Genomic DNA, 16006 nt, shown 5'->3' on the forward strand with positions numbered 1-16006 from the left:
TGTTCAGTGCTGTGGGGTTTTGGAATTGGGGGATGAATTGCTTTACAACGAGCTGAGGAGCAGAAGCAGTTAGGAAATGGCCGGTATCTCAGCCAAGTATGTTTCTTACACCTCACCAAGCTTCAGCTTGGACTCTGCACCCCTCTCAAAGGAGACGGATACTGTACCTAACTTCTGCTAACTGTTTAATTTTCCATATACTAGGGGACAACAAGTTAGAAATTACGTTTGCCTCGGGTGGGGAAGAGGGAAGGGTACCAGGGCTTGAAGGTACCATCCACAAAGTGCCCTGGAAGGTAAACAGAGGAATGGACTAGACCTCCTTAGGAGGCCGTCCAGCAATGGATGCTGCATGAGGAGAAGGTGGACCTGAGGCGAGTCCCTGGAAGAAAGGTTCAGCCTTGGGGTAGGTGTGGGAGGAGAGAGGAGGGAACTGCCTGATCTGTCCACCGGGTCTCTCTTCCTTCACTGTTCATAGTCCCCGGCAGTGTAGATGTTGAGAGCGTGGAAGCTGGTGGCCCGGCTGCTGGGGAGGGCGTAGGGTGTTGCCCGGGAGCGGGCTCCCACGTAGATGCTGTGATAGGAGAGGTGCTTGTAGGGCAGGGCCCCTGATGCTTCACTCAAGGGTCGTCGAGCAAGGCACATATCCGGGAGGGTGGCGGGTGTGACCAGGGGTGGGTGCTGCAGCTGGGAGGCTTCTCTGAAGAGGGAAGGAGGGAGGTGATGATTGCTGGCAAACCCTAGAAAAACAGAAGGAGCTTAGAGCTGAATGACTTCCCTGGCCAACCAAAGTCAGTCCCTACACAGCATGACTCACTCCTGGAAATATTTAAGTCTGCCACTTTTTCTGATCCTGCCAACTCGATCCATTCTGTTAATCAGAATGGCTAAGCCGTCAGTGACTGAGAAATTTGCTCCAAACTTCCACCCCTGTGGTTTACCTCCATTCAATCTCACTAAGAGCCCAGGATCTCTGCAGACTATGCCATGGCTTATACTATACCATGGCGGCGGCTGAAAAGCTGCTTTTGGGTGGTTGTGGCTCCATATTTGTAGCAATATCGTACGCATACACTAACTGCGTGGTTTGGCTAGGTCATGTGGTTGGTTTCTATACCAGTGGTTCTCTCAGTGCAGATGTGGCACTTGTTTAGAAGGTGACCATGGCACCTTGCTGACCAATGTAATTGCTACTTGCATTCTCTACTGAGCTCTCACAGAGAATTGCATGAATATGACTACACTGCAGTTAGGAAAACAAAAAAACCAAACTGCATATGAAGAAAAGCATATTGAGCAAAATATCCAGAAGATCATAGGGTGAGGAAGAGAGATATTATTTGTTTGTTAACAGCATTTTTACACCATCTAATATTTAACAGAGAGCCAGTGTGGTGTAGTGGTTAAGAGCGGTAGTCACGTAATCTGGGTAACCGGGTTCGCGTCTCCGCTCCTCCACATGCAGCCTCTGGGTGACCTTGGGCCAGTCACAGTCTCTCAGCCCCACTCACCTCACAGAGTGTTTGTTGTGGGGGAGGAAGGGAAAGGAGAATGTTAGCCGCTTTGAGACTCCTTAAAGGGAGTGAAAGGCGGGATATCAAATCCAAACTCTTCTTCTTCTAACACATCTCCAAGATGTTATGCTACGTATTTTGGTGTTTCTGTATTGTAAACCACCCTGTTATCCTCGGATAAAAGGTGGTATAGAATAAATAAATAAATAGAATTTAAATAAAATAAAAATAAAAGATGTCAAAAGATACAAAGAGCACTGAGAAGCTCCTCCCTAGTCACTGGAAGCCCTTACTTTGCAGCATTCCCTCTCATTAGAAATTATTGCATGTATGATTCTTAGCTAATTTTTGCACACATAAGCACCAGAAACTCGAGGGACAGGAGAAAGTTGAGATTATTAGCATCAAACATTTAAGTTTGTGCCTGAGAAAAATCTGAACCAAAGTCATGATGGTGACCAAAGTCAAGAAGGAAACCCTGCCATCTCTCCCTAGCCCCATCATGCCCTGTACCTTCCCATGGCCTGTACCTTCTACATGCAAGGCTTACTTCCCATTTGCTTTTTTCACCTTACCCTTTTCTGTGGTTTCTTGAAGCTGGGCTAAGGGAGCCGCACCCCCATTCCGAGATAAGCAGCCTAATAGTTGTCCTGGTGAGCCGGGCCTAGGCAGAAAAACAAGACGTGCACTTCATTGGTGATGGACTTTGTGGAAATAAAACTCAAATAGGACAGGCAGAGCTATAGAAGTTGTTACTGGGAGCAGTCCCAGACTTGGCTGCTTCTGTTCTCACTGCCATTATCCCTCCCATCTCCTTTTGCTCCACTCGGTAGAGTAGCTGGATGCAAAAGAGGACGGCTCCAGCACCTTTGTTTAATAGCTGTGCAGAAGAAGGCATTTCAGCCTGTGTAGATTGCTACACATACCAGAATTCTCTCTTCTGTGCACACATTAAGGGGCCACAAGCCTTGTTTTTCCTGGCATGTGGCCACCCTAGCTATTCAGGTGGCACACAGATTGTCAACACATACTGGCCGAGAATTTCCAACCCAGCGTTTGTTTCTAAAATGCATCCTCTGCCTGTCTTCCCCACTCAAGAGTAATACTTCTCTAAAGGTACAATCTTATATAAACTTACCTGGTAGCAAGCACCATTGTATTCAGTGGTGCTTGCTTTTGAGTAGCCAGGCATAGCAGTTGTGTATTTATCAGCTTGCCATAAGTGACCAGGAATTTCATATGTGAGTGAGTGAGTGGGCAGGCTGGTGGAGGGATGGACTTCTCATTTCCATTGCTAGTCTGCTTGGTTTCCATGCTTCCTGTGGAGGAAGGGAAACCTATCCCCAGGTTCTATTAGCCAGTTTGGTAGAAGACAACTTTGATTTTACAAGCCTGCTTAAAAGGCTTTGGAGGAGCAGCCAAATGGGAAACAAAGGCTGCTGGTCTTAGCCATCTAGAGGCTAGTAACTTTTGTGGGCTTATTTACAAGGCTGATGTGTATAGGATTGCAGCCTGAGAATGGAATTTGCTCCGTTTGCAGCTACATCGCATAAGAGGCTTATCCCTCCACCTGTATTTGAGAAGGCAGCGCCATGTGCGGAGACTTACCAGTCATCTGGCTCACACTCCCTGAACCCTTTTGCAAAGGGGTTGCTAGCAATTTTCAGCTGTGTGATCTGCCGAGAGAGTGAATGAGTTTTCAAATACGGTACACACACTTTCCCTGCCACTCCCTCTCTTGCTATAGTGGAGCTGTTGCTCTAGCTACTGCCTGAGAAAGCAACACCAGCCATGATGTTACTACTGTGGTGCATCCCACTCTATGTCCCGATGCTATGAAACTTAAGCACACTGCTGGGAGCTCTTTGAAAGAAGAGCAGGATACATGTATTTAGCATTCAATCCCAGGACATAGCGTTGAAGCTAAGCAGGTCTGGGTGTGATTAGTACCTGGATGGGAGACGACCTGGGCACTACAAGCATGCCACTTTGGATTCTATGAGGGATATAGGTGGGATGTACAAAAGCGAAATGGATATTTGTACATTGGTTTCTCCATGTACGTTCGCTTTTTATCCTTGCAACAATCCTGTGATACAGGTTATGTTGGTGACTTAAGGCTACCCAATGAACGCCATGACTGTGTAGTTTTACAGATAACGCCTTCTCAGTTCACAGCTATCTCTAAACATTAGGTAAAGGGTAAAGGGACCCCTGACCATTAGGTCCAGTCGTGGCCGACTCTGGGATTGCGGCACTCATCTCGCTTTATTGGCCGAGGGAGCCGGCGTACAGCTTCCGGGTCATGTGGCCAGCATGACTAAGCCACTTCTGGCGAACCAGAGCAGTGCACGGAAACGCCATTTACCTTCCCGCTGGAGCAGTACCTTTTTATCTACTTGCACTTTGACGTGCTTTTGAACTGCTAGGTTGGCAGGAGCAGGGACCGAGCAACGGGAGCTCACCCCATCGTGGGGATTCGAACCGCCGACCTTCCGATCGGCAAGTCCTAGGCTCTGTGGTTTAACCCACAGCGCCACCCACATCCTCTCTAAACATTACACCACACTAAACAATTAAAGGCAAACATTGTAGTAATTATTACGGCACCGTGAAAAATGCATTAGGAATGCTGCACAGCTTGGATTGCACAGCAAAAGGTGCCAGTGTATGTATAGATCTGTTTGCCGGCCTCCACCAGCCACACTTAGTCCTGTCCCAATCCTGATTCTCTCCAATAGGCCAGCTCTCCCATGTGATACTGACCAGTGTCACCAGAGGGCTGTGCATGCGTGTTCTCTCACCCGGTGGTTCTGATAGGCTGTCACTGCCATGAACTGAGTCTCCGTGAAGATGAAGGACTTGAAATTCTCCTGGGCGTAGCGCTCGCTATCTGGCCGTGGATCTACCACCACCACATGGAAGCGTGGCTGGTACCTGTGCATGGAGTTCAGGATGATCTGTTTGATCAAGACAAAGCGACATTTCAGAATGCTGTTCAATACATGGGCTCTCATTTAACAACTCTCGTTTACACACCGAGGAACATCAAACGACTCCCACACCCCATGCGTATCCCACATGCAAATGTATCCCCTGAGTGGTGCACAGTGTAAGTGGGAAGTCCCATAAATACATTCACACTCTTGCAAGTTTTCATTTTAAGTAGTAGGAACATAGGAAGATGCCTTAAAAGGGAGTCTCTCCAAGCCCTACCTGGAGATGCCAGGGACTGAACTTATAAATATCACCAGGTTACATTTATTATGTTACATACGATGCATATTTTTATGCTCGCTCCCATTTTTCTGAGATAGGAAAACTTGCAGGGAAGCAGTGTTAACCCTGATTTGGTTTCCCTCCCTCCAGGTACAACTAAATACAGTGCCACCAGGTGACTAAACTGTATAATGACACTATCTGCAAAGACACTGCACAATTAACTTACATGGCCATTGTCATCCATCAAGTTGTTGGTGAGCTTGAGCTTGTCAAAGGAGACAATCTGCCTCATCCACTGGCCTCCCTTGGCAGGGGAGTCAGGGTGGAAGTGAACCCGGCCAGGTGTCGCAGGATCTGCCTTGCCAGCTACCAGCCAAGCAGAGCTGTGGAACGCGTATCTGCAGGGGAAAGGCATTATGTTGAGGCAGGCCCCTTCCTTCCCTACCTGATTGAGGACCTGCAAGAGTTGTGTGGGTGGGTCTACTACGCTTGCCTTGGTGTGCAGATATATATAATTCCAAACTACAGTTAAGGGGGGGGGAGAGTCCAGTTTGTTTTGTTGTGTATATAGAATTCAAGCATATTTTTATGCGGCATTCTACAGCAAGGTAAAACAAGAGGCAGGATTCATGTATAGCAAACATTCAGATTGAGAGGCTTAACAACCATGAAAATTTCTGAACAAGCATTTTCATTGCAGGGAACAGCAGAAGCTGCAAGGTCGGAATAGCGAAAAAGGAAAATAAACGGAGGGAAATTGGAATCTTCACATGCAGTACTGCATATAACATATTGCATTTTATCCTTCATGTGCGTCATAAGTTCAGAGACCATCTCGGCCACCATTAACTAATTCCAGCCCAATCCCCTGTATGTTCTTGGTGGGCAACAAATACTGGCAAGACATCACATTGATGAACCGTACTTCCCTCACCCAAAGTGGCCTGATGCCAAGTGCCTCTGGGATTGGCTACAGAGAGCCAAACCGGGCCAGAGTGTTAATGCAAGAATGCATGCTGTTTTCCTGCAGAAACTTTCCACGTGCAAATCCCTTCTACATATTAAGCGGTGCAGAAAACCGCTGGGCTGTTTTGTGTGTTGTTAATGGTTTATCAGGGTAGTTTCCTCTCTCCTCCAATCTCACACATCCTCACTCACCAACCCTTAAACTCACTACACACTTTCAAACTCCAAACAATACGAGAAAGAGAAATAAAATCAATCAATCAATCAATCAATCAATCAACCAACCAACCATGGCACTGTTAAAGGTAGTAAAATTAATTTAAACCTCCCTCAAGTAATTAAGTTGCTTTAACTGATATTAGTCTTTTTATGATGTTGCAACCCACCCTGGGGCCTTACGGTGAAGGACGGGGAAGAAATCTCTCTCTCTCTCTCTCTCTCTCTGTGTGTGTGTGTGTGATGTCTACTCCAAATCTCTACATCTTTTTGTGTTTTACCAAACGGATTTGTCCTGGCTCAATGCAAGGGTGGAGTTGATTGTTAGGTTTCTGTTTGTGCCACTGTGCAGTGCTTGGAGTCATAAGACTCTGTTTGCATTCCAGATATTCCAGACTGTTGGAAGTCTCGAGATGGGAGATGGATGTTGATATTACTGGTTTCCTGTTCCTTTGTTCCAGTTGCCTCTCTGCTTTCACAGAGAGAGGATGTATACTCTTTTCTGTCTGCGTAGTTAGAAATAAATCTTAGCAATGTAGCTCATACTTTCTCGTCCTTCAGCTGCTGCTTGAATACTCTGTGTAATGGGAACGTGCCTGGAGCCTCATCAAAGGCTTAGGTCATTAATCATCGTCAGAAGGGGTTCCGGAGACTCGACCAGAGGAGTGGCTCGGTAGAACCGAGATTCCAACATTGACTATATTCCATTATTAGGCTGCTCTCCATCCCTTCTAAAGGGTCTAAATAGCACTTAGTTCCCATTAGGGATGGTGGTTAATTTGTACAATTAAATCCGACCTGGAAGCTACTTCTCATAACTCTGATGGGGTCAAGGGGTTACTGTGGGGTAACTTAGTGATGAGGGAAGTAGTGCCTTTTAATTTTGATATTTCCTTTATTACTACATTCCAGGGCAAGATTTGAAACTTGATTCTGGAACAGAATCTCAGCTCAATTTAAGGCTTGATTCAATTAGCACTCTACACAATGGGCACAGATTTTTTTATATTACTGTATTCCATTCATTTGATCAATGTAGGAACCTATACATATCTGGAATACAACAAAACAGCAACGAGAAGCTCCATGTAATAAATCAACACGTCTCCTGCAGGTTTAAAAAGTCAGGGTGCCTCAGTTCAGAACTCTCTTCTACTACCTCTAAATTTATAGAAATCCTTCCATTAACACTTATCAGGCCTAGCCACACGCTATGCCTTCTGAGTCTCACTGGGGCCTAGCTTGCTCTCACTGACTGGCTAACTAGCAGAAATGGCTCCAAACTCATTGTCCCAGAGCCAGGCCCAGGCCATACCGGTATCTCTTGTCGTCCAAAGGCACGAAGTCCATGAGCAGCACATAATCAGCCAAGGGATCCATGCCGGATATCTTCACCTGGAAGGTGGGAAACATCCTCCTGCCACAGGGAGAAAGGAGTTTGCCGGGTGATTCTGCTTTCCCACTGCCCGCTAACCTCCATCTTACCCAGGGTAGGGCAAGGGTAGCCCAACTGTGTGTCTTCTAGATGCTGTTGGACTCTCCTCAGCCCCAGCCAGAATAGCCAGCGGTCAGTGATGTTGGAGACTGGGAACATCTGGAGAACATCACATTGGCTACTGCTGAGGGAGATGCCCAGGGCCTTTTGCAACAGGCTACAATAGCTTGAGGCAGGGTAGGGAGGGGCTGCAGTCCTTAGAGCAATGGTTCGTGGTTTCTTGCCCATTGTGGTGTGAAGCCCACCTCAGGCTTTGTTGTAGGGGGCACAATAAACACCCTTGGATCACACTGTCCCTGATGGTACACAGAGAGTTGTGGTACAGTTTGTAACCGTAGGAGTTTGCTCCATTTAAATAGCAGACCTACACATTGTTTTGGGCTGTGGTCCTGGGAGTTGTCTGAAAGATAATCTCCTTCCCTACAAACACTCCTGGACATTAAGAACAGCAGAGGGGGCTCTACTGGTGTTCTGCTGCCCTCAGAAACTCAGGGTGGAGATGGTCCAGGAGAGGGCATTCTCTGCAGCAGCCCCTAGGTTGTGTAGCTACCTCCTCAAATAGGTGAACCTGGCAGTTCGGCTATACAATTTTCAGCAAATGCTGAAGAGGCACCTCTTTACCCTGACCTTTGACACTTGAAATATATAGTTTACACATCTGATTTTGGTGTGTACCTTAAGGTGAAGCACAGGTAAATAAAAACAATGCCAAATGCCTGAATAAATGGGTATTCCATTATATAGGGCACATTATTAAGGTCATTGTAATTTGGTGTTACTCCTTAATGTTAGACTAGTAAAAGCTAATAAGGATTACTGTAGTTCCTGTTTAGTCGCTTTATAGATCAAAGCTGTGTTTTTAATCCTTAATCCTTGGACCAAAGAACATTATACCTACCGCCCTGCCTTGGTGACAATCATCTCAGTGCCAAGGCTATTGAACTCCTCCCAGAGACTCCTCATCTCCAGTTGCACAGTGACGCCAGAGACACACTGGTTTTTCCTGGCCAACTGGGAGCTGACCCCTTGCTTTGCTGCTCCCTCCACTTCATACTGCTCAAACTCTGGTGTTGTCGCCAGCAGGCACGGTGCTCCCACAGGGCTTGGTGAGAAGGGGCAGCCATCCGACGTCAGCACACTCAGGCTTGCGGCGATGAATGCTGGGGATGGAGAGAAGGACAACTGGCATAATGACTATATTATGACTATGTATGAACACAGGAGGCTGCCTTACAATGAGTCAGACCTTTGCTCCATGTTGTCAGCACAGACTGAAAGCAGCTTTATTAGATTTCAGACAAGGGGACATTCTTAGCCCCACCTGGAAACGCCGGGGATTGTTCCTGTGAGCCGTTGGCATGCAAAATGTACTGTATTTTTTGCACCATAACACTCACTTTTTTCCTCCTAAAAAGTAAGGGGAAATGTCTGTCCCTATGGAGGAAATGCCTACGGGTGGCATGCCTACGGGTTTTCCTTCTCTAAAAACTACGTGCGTGTTATGGTTGGGTGCGTGTTATAGAGCGAAAAATGCGGTATACTCTACCACAGAGCCATGCCCCTTCAGCTCTGACATGAATGACTGTAGCTCAGGAACCATCTGCCAAAGGAGGATGCTGACTCTGAGGCTACTCCTTCCCTGCAGTTGCTTCAGGCAGAGCCATAGCTATGGCGGGGAGCACTAGCTAGGTTCTTTGCCCTGGGTGAAGCATCCAGAGGGGTGCCATTGAGGCTCCCAGCCTGTGTGTGTATGCAAATGTGCATGTGTTGGGGGGTGCCAAACTGGGATGAAATAAAGTTTAGTTTCACCCCTGGCTTCAGGGATACAATGAGGCCTCAGCACCCCAAAATGACTATTGGGGGAGAGAACTGGGCTCAGAGATATCACACCAGAAGGTCCACATGCGTGGACTGTCTTTGAGCCCACCTCTTTCCTTCTTCCCAGTCTGCAAGAGGGGTGGCGGTAGATGGCTGACTGGCCTCTCTAGAGTAAGGGCTCATCAATGCTTTCCTTTGCTCCGTGCTTTCTAGGCACTTGTCTGGGCTTTCCAAGTCCATCTCTGAGCAGCTGGGTTTTCTTGTCCTGGCCCTTTCCCCAGGAAAACCTGTGCTTTGCCACTGAATTGGAGCAAACAGAAAGCCACGGAAAACCCAGTTACTGTTTGCTCCAATTCGTTGGTAAAACACCAGGACAAAAAGCAAAGCAAAACAAAACAAAACCCTGCTCGGACAAAGACCTGGAAAACTCAGACCTGTGCCTAGAAATGTGACACAAAAGGGAATGTGGATGGACCTAATTCTGCCCATGCACCCATACCGTGTCTCCTCAGACCCATGGCTAGTACCTGCTTTCCAATGGCACGAGAGAAGAGTATGGCTGTCCTGCATGCTCTAGGCAGTTTAGAGAGGACACCAGAGTCCAGTAATCCAGCACTCCACCCCACTGACACCCCACCTGACATCTAGTTTGGTCCTGTAACTCACTACCAAGGCCAGCCCTCACATATAACAGGGAGTGGTGTTGGTGGGGTTCTACTTCAGGCAGCAAAATGTATTGGGTCTGCACTTAATAATATTGCTACAGTACTGCTGTCTGCAGCAATCAGTGTAATGGGGCTATGCCACTCACTTAACCGCTCTGGCTGAGTCAACAGAATATCGGTGCAAACGTGCCAGTGGAGCCCATCTGGCACTCCTGCCAATACCACCTGGGCATTGTCTCTGCCCCTCACCATCTTGGTATGCTGCAGCAGCTCAGCCAGAGGGAGATCAGGTGAGTGGTGCAGCCTCACTGCCCTGTGCACTGCTGCTGGCTGCAGTGCTTACCTGGGTGGGCATGAGGTCCACAGGAGGCAATTTGTGGAGACCCATAGCTTAACACTCCAGTGGGCAACCAAAGTCCACTGCTCTCCCAGTGGACTAGCCTGCACACTAAGATGCTCCACAGCTAAACCTCAGTTCTGTCTCTGTCCTCAGGTTGCTTTGAAAACTCCAAACTATATGCTGTCCTTTCCGCACAGGCTCCTTTGCTGAACGGAGGCTGGGAGGAGGGAGAGAATACTTCCTCATGTATTTTCTTAGCCATGCTTAAGATCAGCTATTGAGAGCCAGCAGCCCAGTCCTTAGAACCAGGCTAAATTTATCCAGCTGGGTGCAACCCTTCTTTTGCAATTACAGAGTCACACAGTTGGAAGGGACCTTGAGGGGTCATTTGGCCCAATCACCAAACCCAATAATAATATGGAAATAGCTGAGCTGGATCTGATCCGTAGTCCAGCCATAGTCACAGCCATGTCATTAGAGGAAATCCCTATGACGTTCTAGACGTCCCACTTGAACCTCTGGAGTTTCTTAATAATTCCCAACCATTAGACCCATTCTCTCCCTTAAATCTGGTAGTATTGTTGCAGGTCTAGATAAGAGGCAAAGAGACATTCCTCCTGGGAACTACGGGGTGGGCGGGAGATTTCAGCCCACAAGTCACACACATCCTAAGCACCACAGCATCCACCTTGCTTCCCACCCGGGGTGCCAAAGAACCACCAGCTTCACGATCCAAATACTTAGCTGAAGAGCAGCTCATGGAAAATTTACCTGAGAAGATGCAGCTCATCAGCTATGTTGAATGGCAAGGCAAAAGAGCCATGAATGAAAAGCTCCTAACCCACTTTAAGGAATCAAGAGGTCTCTACAGATGTCATGAAATGCCCAAAGAGAAAAGTAACAGGGTCCAGAGCACCGATGGGTGCACGCCTGGCTCCTGCAGTGCCAAGCAGGCTTTACCTGACATTGCCCGCGATGCTGGGATGACTTCAGGTTGTTTGGTTTGGCTCGTCTCTCTCCGTCTCGCTACGTCCCCCTTTGCAATCTTCTGAGTTGAATCTCTGGGATGGTGTGAGCGATTTTATTTTCCTTCATAACAGTGTTGGGGGGCAGGAGGTGGACCCACGTCAGCCAAGACTTCCACTCCCTCCAATGGGAAGCAAGATGGGGAAATGGGTGGATGGGGGAGAGGCTTCGTTGGGTGACATGGCAAGAGCAACAGCGCATGCTGGACCAACGTACATGCAGCAAATAAAATGCACGGCAATTAATGAGTAGGATGAGCAGGTGGCCGGGAGCAGCAACCCTGGGACCACATCCTGTGCCGAGACAATATTGATGAAGCCGGAGGGTTTAAAAAGGATAGAGGGTGCAACAGCTTTAATTTGTTGTTAGTGTTCCTCAGTGATCCTCATAAAAACCAAGGTGGAGGTCTTGAGTGACAGAAGGGTCAAAGTCTGTAGCATATAGACAAGAGGGTACAGGGCTCCAGGTCAAGTTGTATAGAGGAGGGTTGTGGTTTTTTGGCAGTGCAGCTTTTCTTACTGCTGGAGTTTTAATGACATGATGAGATGCTCCTGCTAAATCCCCCTTCTGTGTATCTGTTTAGGGCACAGGAACTCCCACCATATTCAGGAGCACAGGATGAACTGTTTGATGGAGGAGCTTGTCAAACCACTGTGGAAAATGGTCTCTGAGATGCCTCCCCCTCCTTTAAAGGGGCTGTTTAGTGAGATGGGAGGGGAAGCATGTTAGGGGGTGGGGAAGCCGTGAGGAGAGGGGCTGGGTTCAAGCTGTGAGGTGGAAAGCGAGGAAGAGTTGGCCAGGTGTGGGGGAAGAGAGGTTGGCAGCAGGGTTGGCAGGTGGAGCAAAGCAGGGGTAACAGCTTGCAAAAAATAAAAAGAACAGTATCTGTGCATTTTGTCTCATATATCAGACTCTGCCAATGCTACACAATAAACATCCACAAATGTATTAGTTGAACATTTGATAGATAAGGTAAAGATATGTACAATTTTATAACATGCAGAGAACAATATGTGCAAAGAAATCAGAGAGGGGAGCTGAGGGAAGTCTTTGGGGGGGGGAGTGGGAGAGGTGGGGGGAAAGGGGGAAAATAATGTAATTGATTATTTGGACTGATAATTTGTTATATTGAAATTGTTTAATAAAAATATTTAATAATAAAAAAAGACCCTGCCAGTGCTACAAACATACTTTTTAAATGAAAGCTGGGAATCTGGAGATTATGTTTCCTCCAGGAGGTGCAACAGTCCCCTATTGTCTCCCCCCCCCACACATGGATGCCCACTACTAACACACAAAGCTCCCCACCTGTCCTCTTCCTCATGCCCTCTCCAAGCATGCAAATAAGGATGCAAGAGCAGCAGCTGCCTCCATTTCCCTTGCCCTCTCCTGCTGGGCCCAGAGGGAGAGGGACAGTGGTTGGGCAGTGGCAGGAGTGGCAAAGAGGTGGGCTTGCTCAGGGGGCAGATAGTGAGTGAACCCACATCCAGGTGCGGCTTGCATTCTTCAAGTAGCCATCCCAGATCAAGCACGGCATGAAGACTTACACAAGAGGCTCAGTAGGCTAGTGAGGGAGCCATCTTCCCTTCCTCTCCTCCTCTCCATGCTCAGCCCTCAGGCACAGGGCCATGGTCTACCCCTCCATCCATCTTCCTCCTGCCAAGCTGGCGACAGCTGCTCCTTGTGCCTTCTCACACCTCCTCATCTTGCCGCTCAATACCTGCCGGGGAGTTATTAGAGCTGCCACTGCTGGTGACAGAAGGAGATAAATGGTCAGCAGTAGCTGAGAAGGGTGCCCCCTCGGCAATGAGACTGTGAGGGAGGCCAGATCTGGGGTGGGTGTGATGGTACTCTTAGCATGAGGGAGGGAAGGATGGCTCCCAGAGAGGAGCGGGCAAGAGAAGTCCTTACTGAGGTATTTTGCAGGGAGAGAAAATAACATGAAGGATGGAATGGATTCTATTCATCACAGACCCAAAAGAGTCAGTGGTTTCTCCAGGAGTCCTATCCTGCAGAAGAATAGGGCGCAAGTGTCAATTCTACCTATTTATATCACTATAAATTTGAGCTGGTCTATGGCTTTTGAATCTTGCCTGTCACCTCTGGTCAGTTTAAGCTGCAATCCTGTGCACACTTACCTAGACAGGGTCAGCCCTACCACTAGGTGGAGTGAGGCAGCTGCCTCAGACAGCAAATGCTAGAGGCACAGGGACTGGAGGCGAGGCGTTAGAAGACATAGTTGTGTTTGTTTGCCACATAGTTTCCCTACACCGCCTCAGGTGCTGTGGAGGACGCTGTCCCATTGCCAGTGTTGAAGTAAAATTAAACTGGTTAGCTTCTATATGTGGAAATGAGGGAAGGCACTATCTTGTCCTTTGTTTCAAGAAGCAAAATGTCTTGGACCAGTCCTGTAGCTGGTAAGAACACAGACTCTTTCCTACATGACACTGCTACCCTACATGGAGATCTTCCACATGACATTGTTTTGTGCTTCCCAATCAAATGGTAGAAAATTCCACTAATGACTGGAATCTGTGGCTAGAAGACAATTCTTTTGCTAGGAGTGATAGTAGCTAAGAGCACAATGATGTTTCTCAATGGGAGCTCATGGTTGGTAGCTACCTAGAAATCTTGTTCAGTCATTTGGAGGAGATAGGAATCAGAACTTGAAGCAGGAGACCCAAAGCTAGTGGAGGGGATATTGTAAAGTGGGTGCATTTGTGTGTGAGGGAGAAGAAAAAGGCATTTGTGGAGTCTGGAGTGAGACAAAGAGAGAGCTATGCTTGCTGAATGTACTTTGGGGTGCAAGGCATCTTTCTCTGGCAGTGCTGCCCATGCAACTTCTCATTGCTCAAGGAAGTGAGGGAGCATGCAAGAGTGTTTAGAAATATCTGTTCATTAATAAGAAGGCAGAGCAGTTGTAAAAAGTGTGAGCCCCAAAGCTGCATCCAGGTTTGGAACATCATCATCAGTGCTTTTTTCTGGGGGGGACGCAGGTGTACGCATACCCCTAAACATTTTGTGAATCTTTGTACTTTTGTCCATTTACTGTATTTATTTTCCTCGATTTGATCTATAAAACGGTGGTTTTCTTGAGTCAAAATGAGAGTACCCCAAACATTTTTTAAGAAAAAAAGCACTGATCATCATTATCCATGGACCTCAAACTGTCGACTAGACAGTATTATGTCTTATCCTTTGTCTAGGACTAGATTCTAGGGGGCTGGAGTGCACAACTCAGGGTGCTCCCAGGCAACATGGTTACTGAGCATTCATCCTGATTTGTTTACAGGGTGGAGAGGCAATGTCAGCTAGTTAATGAGCGGGCTTCTTGTGCAAAACCTCCCAATCAACTGGCATTGTGCAGCCTGAATTTGCCACTACGTGATTGAATCCCACCTGAAAATAGCAATAGTCTGCAAATGTCCTGCAAGTGTGAACCCAACCACTCAGGCTGGGGTGATTTCATACTTAATCCCTAGCAATTATTTTTAATTTCTTGCCCAGTTTGGGTTCTTTGACTCAGAACTTAAGACAGGGCAACATTTTGGTGCAGATGCAGTGTGGTCCATAGGTCACTGGCAATTGCAACAAGAAAATAATTCACCAGGCTCCAAACAGCTAGAGCTAAAGGTTAAATGTTCGCTTTCCAGCCTCACTGTGACTCTAACAGCTCAAGTGCACTGAGGCGACAGGAGCCGTCCTGAGCTAAGAACCCATATTAATTTAAGTCCTCTGACGGGTAAGTGTTCCCAACTTCTGTTATTTCCCACCGAACATCGTGAAGGCCAAGAGCTTACTCTGGATAGCAGGACTGTGTTCATTTACATTTTTCCACACACTTTGGTAAACTAAATCATCTTATGGGGCACAAATGTTTCCTATTCTTCTCATAAGTCCTTCTTCCAGATATCTTTGGATTTCCTCAAAGTTGTCCTTCCGCCAGTTCTGCGAAGTCTTCACAAGATACTTGCAAGTTTGTGGACTCTCCAGCTGCAGGTATGTGGATTTGTACAGATTAGGAACTGGCAGCCAAATAATGAGCTGCTTAATTCAAATTAATATGGGACATTTAGTACTATGGCCCTTCTCACCCTCTTAGGGTTGTTTGGTCACAATGCTGAAGTGACGGTGGAAACCACAACTGGAAGAGTTGCCCTCCTATTTCATTCATAAATGGTAGCATAAATGCTGTCTGGTCTGGACTCCAGTCTACAAACTGTGCTCTCTTGCCAGCTTCCTCCTTGCCCACAGTGTACAGCTCCTCCTATCTGTATGTCTTACGTATAACTTTGCTCAGTCCTACATGGCTCTTTCTTTCTCCAATTGCACCCAGCCATTGTTTTCTCAACTTTCTGCTTTTCAGGTCACTTCCTACTTTAAGAATGGGGAACATGTGGCCCTGCAGATGCTTTTGGAGCTCCTTTCAGGCCCAGCCAGCATGGCTAATGATCAGGGGTGATGGGAGTTGAAATCCAATTATAGAGCCATAAAAGATGGGCAAAAGCAGTGCTTTTTTCTAAAATAAAAATGTTTAGGGGTACTCTCATTTTCCTACTCGTATTGAAATACTGCCCCTCAATGAGGCCAAACTTAGATTCACAAAATGTTTAGGGGTGTGTGTACCCCTGTGTGCCCCCCACCGAAAAAAGCACTGGATGGAACACAGTACGCTGTGCCGATGTAGGTCGTGGTTGCTGCTTGCTGCTTTCCCTCCCCTTCGCCGTGACCCTTGTTGCCGACA

The 16006-nt window shown here is 47.3% G+C and overlaps 2 protein-coding genes across 2 annotated transcripts in view; both read right to left on the minus strand.

Moving 5' to 3' along the window:
* The window catches only part of MAX (MYC associated factor X), a 703696-nt gene that overhangs the window by 123095 nt on the left and 564595 nt on the right, over positions 1–16006 (minus strand). The gene's annotated exons all lie outside the window — the stretch shown is intronic.
* TBX10 (T-box transcription factor 10) lies at positions 37–13039 on the minus strand. The gene is made up of 8 exons (XM_083443464.1): positions 12810–13039; positions 8312–8573; positions 7234–7335; positions 4963–5134; positions 4319–4474; positions 3123–3190; positions 2090–2178; positions 37–740 (listed from the first exon to the last, which is right to left on the minus strand). Exons 1-8 carry the CDS (start codon positions 12865–12867, stop codon positions 466–468), a joined length of 1182 nt encoding a protein of 393 aa, XP_083299590.1. The 5' UTR covers positions 12868–13039; the 3' UTR covers positions 37–465.

The sequence above is a fragment of the Podarcis tiliguerta genome (genome assembly GCF_965153285.1).
Source record: "Podarcis tiliguerta genome assembly, chromosome: 1".
NCBI lineage: Eukaryota > Metazoa > Chordata > Lepidosauria > Squamata > Lacertidae > Podarcis > Podarcis tiliguerta.

Bases quoted from the DNA above. Each gene is read 5' to 3' on its own strand.
- TBX10 (XM_083443464.1), bottom strand. From the start codon at position 12,867: ATGGAGAGGAGGAGAGGAAGGGAAGATGGCTCCCTCACTAGCCTACTG. The intron at 8,574-12,809 runs GTAAGTCTTCAT...CTCCATCCCCAG, and splicing joins TAGCCTACTGAGCCTCTTGT to CATTCATCGCCGCAAGCCTG. The intron at 4,475-4,962 runs GTAAGTTAATTG...TTGATCAAACAG, and splicing joins TGATGGATGACAATGGCCAT to ATCATCCTGAACTCCATGCA.